The 19467-nt window shown below is 42.9% G+C and overlaps 1 protein-coding gene across 5 annotated transcripts in view; it reads right to left on the bottom strand.

Moving 5' to 3' along the window:
* Window positions 1-4483: 4483 nt before the first annotated feature.
* The window catches only part of LOC135900611 (choline/ethanolamine kinase), a 130815-nt gene continuing 115831 nt past the window's right edge, over window positions 4484-19467 (bottom strand). For all 5 annotated transcript variants that reach the window (XM_065430056.2, XM_065430052.2, XM_065430054.2 and 2 more), the window contains exons 4-10: window positions 16141-16274; window positions 14066-14176; window positions 13257-13315; window positions 12665-12749; window positions 12442-12550; window positions 11649-11846; window positions 4484-7579 (exon numbers count right to left, since the gene is read on the bottom strand). In XM_065430056.2, the coding sequence (XP_065286128.2) occupies window positions 7457-7579; window positions 11649-11846; window positions 12442-12550; window positions 12665-12749; window positions 13257-13315; window positions 14066-14176; window positions 16141-16274 (819 nt within the window). In that variant the 3' untranslated portion in view covers window positions 4484-7456. The remainder of the gene's footprint in view (window positions 7580-11648; window positions 11847-12441; window positions 12551-12664; window positions 12750-13256; window positions 13316-14065; window positions 14177-16140; window positions 16275-19467) is intronic.

Here is a 19467-nt window from a genome sequence, read left to right as displayed (position 1 = left end):
GTCAAACACGCAATGAAGTTATCTATTCAAGTGAAGTATATGCAGGAAACTTTTATAGTACAACTCTTCATAAATAAGATTTCAAGCAAATTTCAAGGCTCTGATCTATGCTGCATTGCTGGCCCCTCTGACATTCTTGCCAACCATGCTGCTGCATACCGTCGGCCTTTGTCATGGAATGGTCATGGAAGTCCCCTTAATAGCTTTATTGTAAAAGCTATCATCCATCTGAGCATAGCACAAAGCTGCATGTAGTTTTGTGCCGCCATCAGGCAGATGAAAATTTTTCTTCTGCCACAAAATTTCTTCCACCTTGCAGATCCGCCCAGCTGATTTGTCGTATTCCGTGTCCCTACGCTTTGAGTTGTCAATCAGTTCTGCCTCACTCTACAGTCTGCTAGTTTCCTGGTTATCCCAAATAGCAGAGCATCCACACAGAAAAGACATTATTCCTGTCTTCAATTCCTGAACCTGGATGAATTTTTCTTCAACTGAGAAGCTTTCCTTCTGGTAAACCCGCATGGGTTTCCTTTGCAGCCTAACACTACTCTTAAGTGGATGACTTTTTTTTCTCTTTTTATAATCTAGCTCTAATAGGCACAGAAACATACTGCTGCGGGGACTGCAGTATGTGCGCTGCAGTGAAGCAGTCACTGTGCAGAGCTTGCACAGCTTGCAGAGTATGCACTGAAGTGGCTTGTTTTCTCATTTGTATGTTTGCAGTGTAGCCATACTGCAGTGCAAACAAGCCCAATCCTTCAATCTCGAAGAACAGCATAGCTGCTAACTCTACCGCCCACAAAGATTAAGGCTGGGGCTCGTTAGATATTACAAATGTTGGGCTGAGTTAAAAAAAAACATATTCTGTTCGTTAGCAAAAAAATTTTAAGGGTGTTCAGGGATGTGGCACAACATTGCTAAGAAATTCGTGCAAGAAATAAAACCTACCCCACCCTCTTGGGGCAGCGCAGGACACCACATGCAATGATTGTGGAGCAGTTGTTCGACCTCCTCCCATCTCCCCATCTCTCACTGCTGCCATGATGCTCCATAAGGAGAGAGGATAAATGTTTATTACCGACCCCGAATGTCTGTACCTTGACTCCTTAACCCCATACGTTATATAATGTTCCTCCATTCAACACTTGACTCGAAAAACTTGATTGCAGTGCCGCCGCTTGACAGAAGTGGTAACTATGCTTCAATGACACTCCATGGCAATTTTTATAAGCATAGAGCCTTCTTCAGTCGAGGGGTGCCACTGTGTTCAATTCAGTGGAGTGAAGTAAGCACTTGGAGTTAAGGATCATTTCAGAATATGCGGGTTAGTCTTCAAGACATCCACCAAGGATTTCCAGAGCTATGGCTCGGAACCCTGTTGAGGGGCAATCCACTCTTCCCTGCGATTTGGTTGCAGCAGTGAAGGTATTTTGCCTATACGTTGTCTCTGTGTGTTCCGTGGCTGGGCATTTGCCAAAAGTGTAGTTGTTATTCACATATGCCTCAAATTTTCAGCAGTTGGATATACCTCGCAGTCTAGTTGAAGATAGTTTGTAGCTTTGTGCTTTCCAGTTTGTGGTTTCCTTATTACTGCTTGGTGTCCGATGACTATTGTGCATGGCTTGGGATGTTGGTGCGGTCTCATAGTTCCTGAAGAAGAGCCCCTTCTTTCCAATTCTTTTCTGTGCAAGTACAGGTCGTAGGTGGTTGGCCAAGGAATCGGGGGAGCCAGGCAATTTTACTTATGGGCTAACACATCTGCTTTGGCATTCCCCTCAATTTCCTGATGACCCATTTGAGAGTAACCCTCAACTTGTTTGAACTCGTATGGTATTTGAAGGTGTTATTATGTGCTGGTTGTGTGTTCCACAAGGAATGGCTAAGGAATGCCATAGTTAAGTGCTTATTTATCACAATAAAAGGTCTGCACTCAATGTAAATTAAAAAAAATGTGTGCTACTCCTCTCGCTTATATCACCCGGTCACATGGCCGCGGAATATTTACGGACTGCAAAGGTGACAGGTTGGCCGGCAGAAACAGGTGCACGGATCACCACTCTTGCCTAGAGCACTTGTCTGGTATACTGTACTCACTGCGATGGCTTATTTGGCTTAGTGGCTACGGTATTGTGCTGCTGAGCACAAGGTCAGTTTCTTTTATTGGCCACATCTCAGTGAAGGCAAAATGAAGGAACTATCGTGTACTTGGATTGAGGTGCATGTTAAAGCGCCATAGGTGGTCACTATTAATATGCAGCCCTCCAATATGGTAAGCCTCACTTAAACTTCAAAACTTATTATTAAGGCAAAAACCTTAGACGGCTTGTGGGCTGAAAATTTGGCCATTTGACATTATGGCACCAAAATTGCGAGTCGAACAGTCAACTTCCGGTGGGGAGTCAAAACCACATAACCGGAAGTAACACATTCGAATGATGAATGTCAAGTAATTCAATGAATGTCTTGCGAGCATGCAGGCTTTTGCCTTCATCCTCTTTAGCGTATGCTAAAGTGACATTTTTTAACGCGACAGCGTTAAGGAGCTCGTGTCGCAGAAAAGTCGGCGGCGTTGGCCGTGAGCGATAAATCCCAGCAGGCACTTCATGAATAAAAACAACTTGCAAGATGGGCTGGATGGGAATCGAACCAGGGTCTCCGGAGTGTGAGACGGAGACGCTACCGCTGAGCCACGAGTTTTAGAGCGCAGCTCTTTGGCGTCCGTTCCTGGGTTTCGCGTCGTCGTTGGCGTTGTCGTCGGCCTCGTAACCAGCTCCGCCCCCCTTTCATCCCCCCAGCGCTAGCAGCGACCGACTGATACCGCTGGATGCCGCTGACGCCGCTAGAGAGTCAAGATAACGTGACTGCATAGAACACCGTCGCCGCCATGCAGAAAGAGGAGGAAAGGGTCCCCCCCCCCCCCCTGTTCTTGTGTGGCGGATAGGGTGCTCTTCAGTTGCCGACGCGCCTGTTATTTCACGTAGGCCCCGGCACGTCGACGAATACGTGACCACCTTCCCACGGCTAGACCTGGTTCTTAGCGCTGCGGAAGCGAGGGTATCATATTGTTTGTGTCGGCATCGGCGGCGTTGTCCCTGAAACCAACTCCGCAGCTGGGGTTGACTCACTATCGGCGTCAGCGGCATCAGTCAGTCGCTGCTATCTCTTCCCTCCTCCCTTTATCCTGTTGTCCGCTTGCTGCGCGCGCTTCTGCCCCCATCGTTTGCCGCTGGGTGTACACGCCGCCCCCCTCCCCCCTCTTCCTGCGAGTCTCCGGTTGTCAAAGCGCCGGCTCGAACTTAATTCCTTTCTTCGCTCCTCCTCCAATGCAACCCCTGTGCGGTGGCAATCAGAGAGCCAGATCGGTGGCGGCGGATCTGTATATGTGCACCGCCCGAGCCGAAATTGCCGCTGCCGTTCGCCCTGTGCGGTGGCAATCAGAGAGCCATCGTAACGCGTCCCACGGCTGTGACAACCTCGCGAGGCACTTGTATAGATCTCGTCTTTGAGAATCAAGCATTGGTGTACCAAGTCGAATATATATCAGTCTATTTCTCCGACCACAAAGCTTCCTTCATGACTGTCAAGAACTGTTAGTGGAGTCTTTGTTAAAGGAATACGTGTGAAAAATAAAAAAAAAATTCTGTGATAGCGCATACATGTGTTGCTCGATTTCTTTGCCTCAATCTATCGAAAAGGTGAAACAGCTTATTTGCTGCGCTCAAATTTCGCATTAGGAAGTAACGTAATCGTCGGTATTTTTTTTTTCATTACTGAGCCACGAGTTCGATGCTAAAGCGGTACAAAAGCGCCTCTAGTGAATGCGGTTTTGCCTTAGAAACGAGCTGTTTCTAAGGCTCAGGCGTGCGTCGCTTGCTCAGGCGCACATTTCGTTGCCGCGCCGAACGCTGCGTTGCTCGACGCTCACCGCGTCCGATGCGGGGCGCGTAGTCGCTGCGCCGTAGCCCATTGTCTTACACCCCTTGGCGGGTCGACGGGAACGCTGTCGCGTTCCACTCTTGAAGGCGAAGCTTAAGCGTCCTCCATTTTTTTTTTGCATGTTGCAAGACAAGGAAAACTTTTTCTTGCTTTTTTTTTCCTGCTCGATATTAAAGACAATGCTTGTAGGCGACAGCAGTCACTTGGACATGCAAGTCACACACATTTAAGCTCGTTGTTCCGAACATAGTGTGATTCAATCCTTCAGTGCTGAAACATTCAACTTTTTTCTTTCTACCAAGTGAACGTTGGGTGTTGCCTTCAAATCAACCCTTTGCTGCATTGATGAAACATGAACAGTCTTGCTCGTTCTTGCACATACCATGAGTGAGGGCACCAACACTTAGCAAGTTTGACCACAGTGCATAGGAAGACAGTATATAATATCTGCAGAGCTCATCCAGCAGGCAAGCAAACAAGCTCTGAAAGCTAGCAGCAATGTTTAATAACTTAAGTTACTCCAGGGACAGCTTTGAGACTAGGAATGTAAATCACAGTATCACCTTTATTTACAGACACATCACAGTGTACATCGAGAGAGCTTGTGTGAAAAGCTAAAAAATAGTTCAGTCTGGGAGACTAGGTCATGAGTAGTACCAAACTCAAAAATGTGTGACACAGATAGAAACTGCAGTTTCCAGGAGGGAAGGGGGAAAAAATTCATCTGCAAGTGGTCCTTCCCAGCACTATTATAGGCTTTGTCTTAAATGAACAACTCCACACCTGTCAGGTGAACAGGATTCTTAGTTGTTGAAGTGACACATCAGCTGCAGTACATAAACTAATCACAAAAACATTGCACTTAAGCAGGAAAGGGAGAAACAAAATTGCACAGCAATGCTTAAAAACATCCAACACACGGACCTTGAAGGATGCTACTCTTTGAAGCTATTTGCAACCTCAAGTCTCCCGCTAATTAAATGCTGCCAAAACATTGAAAACACGCAGGAACATTCAACTCAAAAAGAGCAGCACAACGTGCCAGACCAAAGCACTGCACCTGAAAAATAACACTGAAAGTGGCAGTAGGTTTCCTTCAAGTGTGAAGGTGTGTCTAAATGTGAAAAAGAAGAAGAAAAAAAAACGGCAAGGGCACGTGGCATCAATCAGTTCAACTAGAAGCAAGCTATGCATAGCACATCTATCAAATATTGTGCATTAAACAAGCAATTTGATGCTAATGCAAACCACCTAAGTACTGTTCTCATTTTTGTCTTGTAAACTGCCAGATATAATTTTATACAATATGGGGTTGTCCAATATGAAAAGGAACACCTAATCAGTACTCGAACAACAAATGCAGCAGATGTAATAGTTCGAATCTCCCTTTCTCACACATGGCGAGCAACTTCAGCATTTAATAATACGTCTCATGCCACCCCTCACAATTCTGCAGCAAAAACATTAACTGTACTCCTCAAAAGCATGCCGGATGTTCTTTTTCCTGTTAGTCGCCCAAACACAACTTCTGTTGTGCGAATGATAAGGTGGCAGTTTGCACCAAGTGGATCTGATGGGGCTTTGGGAGCATGCTCCTTGCACCCCATATATAAAACTCGGGCTTCAGTGTCGACAATCGGTGGAATGTGGGCAGTGGTCAAAGCAGCTGGGACAAAACCATCCCTCCAATTAGGAACAGGAAAGCCCAATCAGCTTTTTCGTTCATTAACTTTGGTGGGAGGGAAAAACAAACTGTCATAAAAAGAAAAATGCAATGACTAGAGCACCATTCTTGTTTCTTTTAGTGATCCGGTGCTTCTCACATTCACTGTCTCTTTTTTGCTTAAAGCATTATGCTCAATTCTGTTGAGTCAGCAGCCCTGCGCAATGCAGAAGCTTGCACGGCAATCTTGTACAGCTGACTCGCAAAAACAAGACGCAAAAATGTACACGCTCAGAAATGCGCTTTTGTCGCCTACAAGTGCCGTTTGTTCCAGTCCTGTCAGCAACACTTGCATGCACATACACTTAGAGACGGAAAACTAACCCACACTGCATGTTAAAAGGAACGCATACTCTAGTACGATGGCCACTGTTGAGGCACCAAAATACTACAAGCAGCACAAAGAGTTAATGGAGCATAGTACTGTGCTCCAGCCACGTAGAGCTTCATAAATAGTGGAAAGAAATGGCTTGCACCCTGGGCTTTTCTTGTTTGCAGGGCAGGTGGCCCCTGGTAGTTTGGGTCCAGTATTTATAAAACCCCATTTTTATGCGATGACCTAAGGCTGTTGAGAACCACAATACAAGTCATGTGTGACAAGGTGTCCCGTCACAAGCAGACAAACCGCACCTCACAATTTAAACCATGTAGTACATAGCATATGTGGTAAGAGCTTAGCGCAATGACCCTTTCGCTTTTCGCACCCGCACACCTCAAAAGGTGCATCACTTTCATCAGAGAGCACCGTGCAAGGTATTGTCAAATAAAGGCAGCACATAATGCACGCGAAAGGCATTTTTGCTCCTTTGCCCAAAGACCGCAGGAGCTTTACTACAGTGCGGACCCATTATGCTTCCACTAGCACTGCAATGTACAGTGCGTGTAGTGGCACCTTTTTAAGCTCCTTTAGAGGCAAAAAAAGAAAAAAATGTTGAAGTGTGGCACCTGTCACTTTTGTAGCTTTCCTACAGACTCCTTCAGACTCCAATCACGGGAACTTTACTCAGCACTTTTAGTAAGGCACACCCAGTGCTTTTCCACGCACAAACACCTCTCTGAGGCCACTTCCAAGCACACTTGAGGAACGACGGTGAAATGCAACGATGGCTCTGGGAGAGCCCAGCTAAGACACAAGAAGGGGCAGCAAGACACTTGCCTCCTGAGTACAAATGGTTTGCAGCCAGGATTGAGTGTGTTCGAACAGCACAGTTCACCCAAACTGGTGCTGAAGTCACACTCCCCCTGCAGAATGGCAGCAGCACTGTCTGTGGAAGAAACATGTTCGGTTCACTTCCACAAAAATAGGATGACACTGGTGAAATGTTTCGTCACCACACATTGTCTTCACAGTGGCACATGGACATGAGCAAAGTGCCCGTAGTGAAGCTCTTTTTTCACAAATTTCAAACGCAACAAAAAAGGAAGAAAGGTACCGGGTCCCTTTGGTCTATTCATACAAGCACACAAACCCATACCAAATATGAAAGGACAGATGTGAAATGGCCAGACACTCGAGACAAGTCTCTTTCATGTTAGCCTGGTGAAAGCCTTGCCAGCAAAGCGCACACAGCACATGATAGAGCAGTTCAGACTCGTCGAACATGCCTCGCCACGACATGAAACATCAGCCATTCTCTTGTTCAGGAAGCTTAAGAGACTTGGTTTGGGATTTGCACTGTGAAGGTAGTGGATGCAATGGAAGTCTTCGGCGTTGCTCAGTCATTGCGCACACCTTGAATGCACCAATGAGGAGAGGATTTAAAGCAGGCATCCAGGAGACAGCTGCTCGTTGTTGCCCTACGTATTGACAACCCTCTGTGATGTATGGTTGGGGGAAAGTGCCACTTCTGGCGTATCCTTTCCATGGAGCAGTTCGCACTTCAGTGCGAAGAATGCATCAAGCCGTGCCTGGCCATACTCCTGCACAAAAATAAAACAAGAGCCACAGATTAGAAACGGGTGTCTCAGCAGTGACAACTAAGCAGCAGGGCAGTCCAAGTGCCTACATGGATAGCAGATAGTGCAATGCAGACAGTGTGCTCGTCACCACAATTAATTGTCCCACTAGACATTACACCATGGCAAAAGTGAAAGTATTGCAAAAAGAAATCGATCAACAACATGAGCCCCTGAACAGAAATGGAACGGATTTGCAGCGTTTTTTTGATAGAGTTCAAGTAACCCACAATCGTGTCAAGTAGCCTGCAATCCCAGCGAGAAGGACCAATATTTCCTTTTCATTCATAACCTACTAGAATAATGCATGTCATTCTGTCTTGGAATGAACATCTCCTTTTCACTTTTAACGATCATAGTGTTAGCTACAAGGATCGATACCCTGCACTTCCACCACTTGTAAGGAACTGCTTTATTCCAGCCAAGGTTGTGCTGCCACCACTAGAATCAAGCTGAGCAGCTGATTATGATATATATAGATGAACATGTACAATGGATAATGATGATATGTAGAGATGATGAAGTTGAAAGTCAGGCATGTGTTGCACTCACAATATATGTTATTTTTATTACATAAGCGCATCCCAAAATATTGTGAAAGTTTATGAAGAGTGCACAAGGGGGAAGCTCCGTATTATCTCCCATTTGAAGTTGCTTAACAAACACACATACCTCAATATGTGTATATTTTGCTGCTGCCAAAAGGCAGCCAAACTGCTACCATTAGGGTGTTTTAGCATAGCAGGACAACTATATCATCACTGTCCCAGTTATGTGCCAGCCTTGTGCATAGCAGATAAACCCACACCAAGCGCACACCTAGAAAGTGCAGCATTGTTTAGCTGGATGTAAATTAACAACGGTGTAGAGTTATACTATGATAAGCACCCTATTAGTATGCTGTTATTCCAGAAAATAATCAAGGAAGTGTCATCAAGCTTATAGTGCAATCCAGTCTTTCGTCTGCACTGCAATCAATTAAGGACAGCTCAAATTCCACAGCGTGTAAAACAAGCCAAAGACACAAACATGCTATGATGCGAAGAACTACACAACATCACAAGTTTCAACCTTCGAAGTGATTCTTTAATGGGGGCATGCAACAAAATGCCAGAGCTTAGAACTCCTGTGAAACACAGAAATGCTAAATTTCTCATTCTATGCACTAGGGGAAAAAGGAGGCACTGCCTACTAACACCTAGCACAACAAGAATAGCCCTAAACATGCCAAATGTCATTTCAAGCACATATTAAATACCTGGCTTGATTGAATGAAAGCACTCTTGTTGAATGTATTTCTATATGCTTTTTAATTTCACTTGTACACAATCCAAATACTACATGCAGGGACACCCAACAGCCTCACATCTAATGTGAGACTGTCGAGCATGCGCAGCAGTACAAGCCAACCACGTCAGTACAGCCACATCAAGAGCTACGAGAGCTAAATTCGACCAACAGCTCACAACCAGCCCTACATGTTTGGCTCACTCCTCGCTTACACCAGGGAGAGTGGTACACAGACTTTAGCTAGCCCTGTGACCATGGCCTAGCGCTGGCAACCCATTTTATTTCCTTTCCCTTTAACCCTTTCCCCAGAACAGGCTAATGAGCCATCCCTATCTGAACACAAACATAGATCCTCCTAGTATACTCAAAACTAATGACTCTGGCACATTTGGAAATGGGGGCTTAGCCGGTGCCAAAACCAGGCAAGCTATATCAACTTCTTGTTTACATGTTGGAAAAAAGAGGGTCAGAGGAGATTAACCGATGCAAGATATCCGGCTGCAGTAGTATGACAGATGAGATGTAAAGCATGATGGAAACTGCCAGTACAAATTTCAAACAAAGCCTTACGTGGCTTGGGGTGAAGCCCACTTTCAGTTTTCCCCCTTATCGCTGAAAAAGTTTTCGCAAAATATAGCATTTTCTTTTTGTTGATTATGCTTATTCTCGATGTGTCCTGCACATTCAGGTAGATAACATTTTTGGGGGGTATTTATATGTGCAATCACTAAAGGGTTAATTTCAAGTCAAAAAGTATGGTCACACATAATCCGAACACGTCTTAATGCCTTTTTGCTTCTCCTGTGAAGAGGTGGTTCCTGAAATTCCTGGTTTGGGCAAATTGAATGTGCGAGCTTAATGAGTATTCCTTCCAAAGCATCCAACATTTGCTCCTTACAGCCTGTGTTTGCTTATGTTAAGCAGCTACAGATGTGCCGTCATTGCTTGGGTCAAGTCTGAAGGCTGCTGTACATGCTCAGGATCCACTTGGAAGCCACAAATCGTTAAAAGGGTGCTGATATGATATTTCGACTATTCGTTTCTTTCATTAAATGAAAGTCCTTGACATCTAAAACCCTAGAAAAAATAGTGACAAGCCTTAGTACGCTATAAATAATGTATTACAATAAATTCTTTTATGCACAGCTATGGTTTATTTTTCAGGAGGATATTGTGTCCTAATGTCACAACACAGTATGCGAGAGCAGGACATTGCAATGTTTTGACACTAGCTCCGGCTCGTGCGGCTGCCTCACACACTACGACATTTGGCACTCGCAACGAGTCGTGAAACATGAGGCAACCGAGCAAGCCAGAGTGAGTGTGAACACATGACAATGTCCTGCTCCCACGTGATCGCATACTGTGTCACAACACCACGACACAGTATCCTCCTGGGAAGCAAAACGGAGACTGCCTGTAGAAAATATATTTTAATAAATTATTTACAGCACTTTGAGGTGCGTCACTCACTTTTGCAGGGGTTTAGAGCTCTAGGACCGTCATTTAACTCAAAAAATGAATAGTCAAAAATATCACATTAGTACCGCTTTAGAAGATCATGCACTAAAAAACATTAAGAAAAGAAAATGGAGCACCATGCCTTCTCCATTCCCTGCTAAGTGCCAATTTTTACTTTTTCACTACAAGGAACACTATCACAATTATACAGCAGCACAGCTTTCACCGTTTCATATCCCTCTACAATGCAAGAAGTATTTATTGCCACCAATTTTTGCCAACATTTTATATTTTAACTTAATTGCCAAAAAAAAAAAGCTTTTTTTTAACAACCCTAACACCGGGCTGGGTGCAAGGCGATTTATAAGGGCCAACCTGTAAGCAGTCTGGCAGCCAGTACTAAAGAAATGTGCACTTCCACATGTTCTGCCTATTCGTATGAGCACTAACGCATACTAGAGGGCTTTATAATGAATGCAAAAACAAGTTCTACAATATAGTACGTGCACATCTGCATGCTTGTCAACTGGCACCATAAATTGCAAACTAGCAATGATTCCTGAGCAGTTGACTGTTCTATGCAGTAGAAACAGTACAACAATCACCACACCAACTATGTTGCAGCGCAAGTTATAGAACTTGCACAGAAATAGCTTTCTATAGCGTCAGAGTCACTTTTCCATAATTGATGCACCAAAAGTGTCATTGCTCAGAAGGCATATTATCCACTACCAGACCTCAAAAGAATACCATGGTCAGTGTATGTGGACCAGCGAAAACTTGCTGCCTCTTAAAGGAGCCCTAAAGTGAAATGCTAAATCACGTTAGACTGATAAATTATTACTTCAAGACCCTTTGTTAATTTTGCCGTAATTGGTTGACTAGTAACAAAGAAAATGCTCAGGCTTTGACACCAGAGCCGACTCTGATGTAAGTGTACAAGCCAAAATCACGCCTGAGGAGTGATCAAAGACTGAGGAGGTCCCTCCTCAGTCTTTGACTATGGGACCTCCTAGAGTTACTTCTGTAAAACATTTCAAATGCTCAATAAACTGAAACTGAAACTGGAAAAAAAAAAAAATGTCACAGGAACTGCAGACAATGGAACTGAAAGTATGCACGTTAGCTAGCCCTAAATTGATGTGTTTAATTCTGTGAGCACTGTACAACCATCCACTACATTCAGCTAGCAAGCCAGAAAGAAAGCCAAAAAAAAAAGAAGAGAAAAAAGAACAAAAAATGATTTCCACAACATGTAGCAATGGTTGGGTTGGCAGCATACCCAATAGCCGAACTTGATCTTCGACGTGTGAGCGTTGAAAATGCTCCAGAGAGTCCAGAAGAGGTGAGAGGCCAGCGCAAAGACGCGTGCCTCATGGAGCACATAATCTACGGTGCAAAGGTTTGGTGGCTGCTTAGGCTCAGTCGTCATCTCCTGGCACTTCATGTATGTGGTCAGGTATCGCTCAATGAACAGCCGCTGAAAAGGAAGCAGACAAGTGAAATAGTGAGCTTGTTTACGTGTGTTCAAATGAAGCAGTAACACAGCAGTGAGTGCGATGAAGTAATGTGCTGATAATAATGTGCTAATAATAATGTGCTAGTAATGTGATAAGTAATGTGCTGATAATGACAGCTGCAGTAAATCTTGCCAATCATGATTATCAGAGGGCCCAACACCAGGTAATTATGCAGAACCATCGACAAAGAGGCCAGGCCATTCCCGAGGCGGCATATGGCATGGGTGGTGAAGAGCTTCGATCCATGCCAGAAGGCCTGCCAACAACTAACGAGTGTCCTAAGCAGCAGATTTCAGCACAAAGGCCCCGTATCCACTAATACATAAATCTAGACTACACAGCAGTTGGTTCATAATAACTAAACAAATCATAACCTATGACACATGCACTCATATAAATTCACATAAATCAAAAGCTTCCATCTCCATGCAACAATTTTTCAGCATGCCTATTGGTGATATGCACCATGCACAAACCTAACCAAGCTATCACTCAGACCTACAAGCATGGTCAGTGAGTGTCTCGCTCTACACGGCTAAGGGTGCACACACATACCTGATGCGCTACAGATGGATAGTCTCCAGGCTGGGCCTTGAAGTAAGGATGCTCAGGGTAAGAGTAGTCGTACATCCATTCGCAAAAGTGGTTTGCTATGTCAAAGCCCCTGCCAATATAAACAAGCAAAAGGAAGACAGGACGTTGGAAGCACCAGTAAATGCCTGCATTTTGGCCGCACAGAAAACGACAAACAATGCACACACTGCAGTAAAACACTTACCTATAGTTGTAGGCACAGTACTCGTAATCAATGAACACCATGTTCTCTTCCTTAGGTCCCGGAGCATCCATGAAAAGAATGTTTCCTGCAGAAGAGAGCCAAGAATAGACAAAAGGAAACACTCCTTGACCTCTGTGACAAACAAATATCTTAGATCAGAAAAGAGCTCCGACTCTGTTGCATCAGTGGAGCAAATTATAAGATGAAAATGCACACCAGTTAGCTTTGGGACTTTCAAAAACACGTTATTGCATATAGAAAATTTGCTAACAATGCTGCATTAAAGTACAGTTTAATGGTACAGGTATGGCCCACAAGAGTGCTTCCATCATGCATAAAGTAGCCTGCAAAACATTTGTACTGGCTGTGGATAAGGGTGTGCAGAAACTAACCTACTGATGCACTTTGCTCTCTCGTTTGTCCCGTGTAATACCTCTGCCCCACTCTTCCTTGTACTGGTGCGAACACAGTGCACAGGAGTGACAGCAAGCATTATTCCCCTCTGAAGGTTGTTTGCAGTACATCCTTAGTGCAGCCATTTTAGATGACATCTGAATCAAGGTAACCACAGTAGCACAATTTGCAGGCTTACCTTCCTGAAGGTCATTGTGGCAAAACATAATCGGAGACTCGATCTTTCCCAAGAACTCCCTGCAATTGAATATCACACAAGAAGTCAATATACAGGAAATAAGCTATCCGAATAACAAAGTAGTGACAAGCGTCTGAAAAAAAAATATTTATATATATATGTGTACACACACACACACACACACACACACACACACACACACACACACACACACACACACACACACACACAGATATATATATATATATATATATATATATATATATGCACTATTTCATTCAGCTTTCAAGCAATGTTTCCTTGGCCGAGTATGCTTGCCAAGAAATGTTGACCCCACACATTCAAGAAGCTTACAAATGTAAATGCACGCACAACTAGATCCTCAAAACCTGTCACATTTTACAAAAACATCACCCTTTTTCAGAATGCCTCGCAAGTTTTCACAAATTGAACAGGAGGAAAGCCTGCTTTTATAAAGAATAACGTCATGTAGCAGACAGCAATAGACCATATACTGATTGATCATCAATAAACAATGACTGGCAATCAGATTATATATATGCATGCAATCAAACAAAGGGCACGAAAAATAAGTGCATGCTTTCACAAAAAGCATATTTTAAAGACAGGCCACCCTAAACAGCAGAAGTCAAAATGTTGCCTTGAGTGCTGCATTACTAGGGATGTTCAAACGAAATGCACTAGACTTATCAAAAATAGTATCATCAAAGATAACCTTACAGCAACATGCATTCAAGAAAATCCAGCAACTACATTCCTGCACGCAACAAACGAACAGTTTTACTCACTTCAGCCAGTTGATTTCAGCTGCAAGGTCAGTTGTGAGCAGCTTGACAGCCATAGTCTGCTGCTTAATGGGCACAGTGTCCACCTTGATGGAGTGTGCATACTTGAGCCACCTGCACATATGTGTATGTGTGTGTGTGCACCACAGGTGAGAAACTTGCCCTCAGTACATTGGCACAGCAGATGCAAACAAATTCATCACAAGTTTTTCTGCTAACATGAATTATGTGTCAGTGGGTGCGTGCTTTTTTCTATACACACCAAAGCAGAATGGTAGCTGCAGTGCTGATGATCCCAATGCCCTTATATTTACTTTTTAAAGCAATAGCTTTCTTTAGTTACTTTCCTAGGTTCTTGCAGTAACTGTACAGCAGACCAGCACCCAAGCCAGATGGACATTTTTAATGACACTTTGAGCAAGCGCACTTTGCCGCGGCGAGTGTAACTTTGCCAGTGTACTGCTAGATGGGAAAGGAAACTGTAATTTGGAATTGATGGCAGTGTCAAATGGTAGATCAGCTGGCACATTATATGCTTATCTGATGTATTAGCTGCAAAATAACATTAACATGATTAATCGTCACAAGCAAAGACAAGACACCGTTTCATCTGACACCCAAATGATGCACTGCATGTTTGGAAGTGCCGAGAATGGCGAAGCATCGACGCCTAAGAAACAAGATGGCTTTTGCTGGCTAATAAAGAATGACCGTTTTCCATAAGCAGGGACACTTAAAACATTTGAAATCTCAGAAAGGTGTTTTCAGAATTAGTTTTTTGATCCAGTATTGAGTACCTTTTGTTTATTTTTGAAGCGCTGCTATTGAGGCCACAAACTTTGAAGCAGCTAAGCAAGTTCAACAAATGCACTCGCCTGCAGGTGGATTCTACAGCAAGAGTCGCTAAACCTTTCCATATGACAACCTGCAAATGACATGAATGGTGACGTGCACTCACTCAAAGTGACACAGGATTTGCTAACATGGCAGAAGGTAACAAGAGTGAGGAGGAGAGTAAAGAGTGAAAAACAAAGCCTATGCACAGAGGAGGAGAGAGGAAGGCACCTAACTAGGAGAGAGGAAGGCACCTAACTAGTTGGCACAGATGATGATGTCACACACAATCAGAGGAGGTAAAGAGGACGAGTGCCAGGATGCAGCCTCTCTATATAAGAAACACAGTACGAGATGCACAGCAGGGCAGCTGGAAAGCTATCACTACCTTAAACAAAGATGTTCAATGGCTTCTGTCAGAATTATTTATTTACAGCGTACTGAAGTCCTAGGGGCACAAGCAGGATATGCAAACTACAATAACAAAGCACTAAACAGGAGAACGGAATTGCTTACCTAACATAGGAAACAAAAGAACTGTAAAAGATAGCAACAATAGCTGCAATGAATCATGGCAGGCAAGAGTCAGGTAATTGTACACAGTCAAGGTATGGAAAAAGGCTTGGCATTCCGATCTTTCATAGCTCATAGAAAAAAGAAGAAAGCCATTTTTTTTTTATCCCAGTGAGTCTTAATTGGGTCCAAGACCAACATAAAGCATACATTTATATTAACACGAAAGGGGAAATTGTCATCCACCCAAATATGGCATGAAGCTACAAAGGGTTCAAATCATGGAATAGGGCGAATTTTCCCTGAACTGCAAAGCTTCCTTTTTGAAAAATCTGTACGGGTTTTCATTGTACCTTTCGTGCTACATTCAGGTGGATAACGATTTTCCTTTTATGACACTTCCTCCACCTTGCAGGATTCCACAAAACTGATTTGCTCTATGGTAACAGTCACCTTGAAATGTTGGTTTGTGCAACACATACTCTGGGCTTATGTGCCTCCCATAAAGAGTTTTGTCTTAAAGGTGGTGCACTTGTCTGTTGCCATCAATCTCTGTTGCTAGTCGTATGGCCACATTTGGTATCATTCTAATGTTTCATGTATATAAAGATCTTGACCAACAACTAAATGCAAGAAGCAGCAGCAGCGAGGCCAATAGATGATGATGACACATGGTGTTTTTTGTTGCAAGTGCCACACGTGGCTAAAGAGTGCGAAAGTGAGGACAATACCTGTTCATGTTGTTGAAAAGCCAGGTGGGCTCCTTGACCAAGGGGGCTTGCAATACATGGACCCTTGCCAACTTTTTTGCAATAAGCAGTGATATTTCCGGGTCCTTCAACTGCTGGAGCGTCAATGCCCGCGCCTAAAAACACCAAGGATCTTTTGTTGAAAAACTAACAATTATAGCAACTCTTGGTGAAAGCCTTACAACATGCAAACTTCTGCATATAGTCTCAGTCTGTCTTCAAAGCAGACACATTCATTAGGAACCACAGAAGAAAGCTATGCTTACATAATTATGTACAGCAGCGCTTTAACACCAAGAGAACAGAATGTCCAAAAGACAAGGTAAGTCAGCATCCTGATGAAGCATCTTGAAAGGGATATTTCAAACAGCATGTTTTGGGGGCACATTTATGCAGAGAAAACCAAGGTACTATCACACTGGTTTCTAGATGGTGACATCAGATGTGAAAGGTTGTGAGGTTAAAATTGCTTCAGTGTAAGTGTGACTAATAAGAACAAAGTAGGCTGTAATGCAAAAAAAAAAACAGGAAAGCTTTTAGTAGAGTTTGTTTAGTCCCAAACTTGCTTCTCGAAAATTTTAAAAGGAGAACACACGACTACGTCCGATCTGCATTCAGTAAGTGCCAACAATGCCGCCGAAGCTAATTTGTAACTGTTTATATAGTAATACTTCCAGCAATGTTGTACATGTGTAATCAGAAGCAATTACAAGAGAAGACTGCCTGATACAACACTTGTGACTGCATTTAAAACAAATACTTGGTTCTCCCACTACATTGGCACCTTGCTTCTTATGTACAAGTACAGATATGGTGTCAATTATATGCTTCACATTGCTCTTATAGTGCCTATAAAGACCTACTAATTCTCATGCCAAATGCCACCTTTTTAATTGAAAGAATGAAAACATGTTTTATAGCCTCAATTTTCAAAACAATGTAAACTTTTTGGTTTACACTAGCTATTAAAACATGGCAACTGTTACCACTTGTAACAATCTCATCATGCTGTTAGCAAGCTGGCATTGGCCCTTGTTCTAAGTACTGCTGATGGCTTTCCCACCGAACTACAGAGAAGTTAAATTCTGTACCCTCATGCTACAAAGGTGTAAACCACACTAAGGCATTCTGTGATGAAAAGCTGCTTCTGACAACTGACACCTATCAGAAATCACATTTTAGGTACATGTATGGCCTTTGATCTGACACACGGAGGACAGGGGACAATTTTTTGTATGTGGATCATAATTTGAAGTATTATGGCTCACATCCATTAACTATCTTGAATCATTTTTGCGGTAGCAGAGAAGCTTAACATTTGCCTAATTTCTCTGCCCATGCTCACTAAAAGGAGTTGTGTGCGCTGGCTAGAATGTAGAATACTCACGCTGAGCAAAAATGTTTTTTAGGCTGGTGCTGGCAGCATCAGCCATTCGAGAGCAATGGAAGACATCATTTGGCATTTCACACCGAGCACACATGCAACTTGGTCTGCAGGATACAAAAAGCCACAAAACATTTTCACCAATATGTATCCTATTTGGACCGCCTCAGACTTAAATTAGACTTCAGCACAAAGAGAAATCATAGCTAATGGCTCGAACTTTTAAACCTTAACATATAAGGCCCCATACCACACACAATATTGTAACAGCTGGAGTAGTGATTTTATGTACATTTCCATTCAGGATAGAATGTCAGCAATGTACAAAGATAAAATTTTTGAATGTTATGACAACTGAAGTGCCATAAGCAAAGAATATTATTGCTTGCCATTTTCCACAGTTTGAACATATCTTGCAAGACGCAAAAGAATGTTCATGTACGTGGCAATACTATTAAATTTTTCTTTAATTGGGCTATGTGCTTATCAATTAAAGGAAATCCCATTACCTAACTTTGTGATGAAAGGTTGCAAATTAAGTTTTTAGTGTAAATTCTGTTCATAAAGTAAAAGAAATGCTTTATTAGAGTTGCAGAAATTTTCATTACTTGTTTAGATTCAGTGAATTCCCTAGAAAACATAGCCTAAAACTCTAATCTGAAAATATTTTATACTGATGTCCCTATACTATAAGGTAACTGCTCTAAGTAACTGGCACAATACTGCTCTCCAAATTTCTGAACAGCTTGCTATCATGGATCTTGCCCATTATTTTATTTTCTCAGTTGCATCTTAACTCCCTCTGCAAATTACAAAGCGGGTGGTGTTTGAGTCAAAAAGCAGTGTCATGAGCAAGAGAAACATCCTAAGGAAAGACACCAAACTAATTTTGGCCAGCTGGGGTTGTTTAATATACAGCAGACTGCCAGTAGAGCCAAACGTAAAAGTTTTTGAAGCATGAAAATTACTCGGGTTAAGTTTCCTTGCAGTTTTGTTATTTAGTTTCAAATTCATACCTACAGTGTGACAGTCGCATAGAGAAGAGCACAATTTGAATTTCAATAGTAGTAGGTACTTAAGGTTTCACTTTGATAAAATTGTTTTTTTTTTTAAATCTCCCGCTTCGTCTTGGTCTGTGGTGTATGAGCGTTTCCGCATTCTGCCCTAATTAAGATGTGGCCATTATGACCACGATTCCTATAAAAATAAAAGACTGCCTTTTTCCAGTTAACACCCCACCATAATTTGTGTCGTCACACTTCTGGGTGCTATATGTGACGTTCTAAATAAGCAGTTTGGATATGAAATGCAGATTGCCGGCCAACTTTCTTATTCTCTTTTTGCAACCTAGGCTTACTCGAAATACACAACTGAACCCACTTTCGTCTCTCAAGTTTCAAGCTATTCAGCGGGATGATATATTAACCACCTGCGTTGCCTCAGCCGACTTCCCTCTCACTTTACAAAAAAGCACGCTGCACGCTGCCAATAAGGAGATAGTGTTCTCGACATCATTTTTTCGCAATACTAAAAGTTGTAGTTTACGTTTTCTCCACTGCCACTGCAGTGAGCACACTTGCACTGTAAACAAGGAACCTTACTAAGAATTCTTAAAACACCAGGATAAAAAAATAAGAGCGCTTTCCGCCAAAGTACAGTTCGAGGAGCCTTACAAAACAAATGCAATCAAAATGTATAAAGTAGTTACCAAGATTATCTGCTCCACGAGCTGAGCAACATGCCAAAAGAGTGTAGAGAAAACAAGGTTCAAAGTTGTTAATTTAGTAGGCACCAGGGTTACAGTCCTTCGTGTCCTTTGCAATGCGGTGTTCCTTGACCATATGACCTTTAGCCTGATGAGCTTCTGCAACCTTTTTTTCCTGCATGGCATCTTTTTCAGATGCTCTATGGAGTGCATGGTGTCC

This window comes from Dermacentor albipictus, chromosome 3 (genome assembly GCF_038994185.2).
Source record: "Dermacentor albipictus isolate Rhodes 1998 colony chromosome 3, USDA_Dalb.pri_finalv2, whole genome shotgun sequence".
NCBI lineage: Eukaryota > Metazoa > Arthropoda > Arachnida > Ixodida > Ixodidae > Dermacentor > Dermacentor albipictus.
The sequence above is the reverse complement of the archived record's forward strand: the minus strand, read 5'-3'. Positions and strand labels throughout refer to the sequence as shown.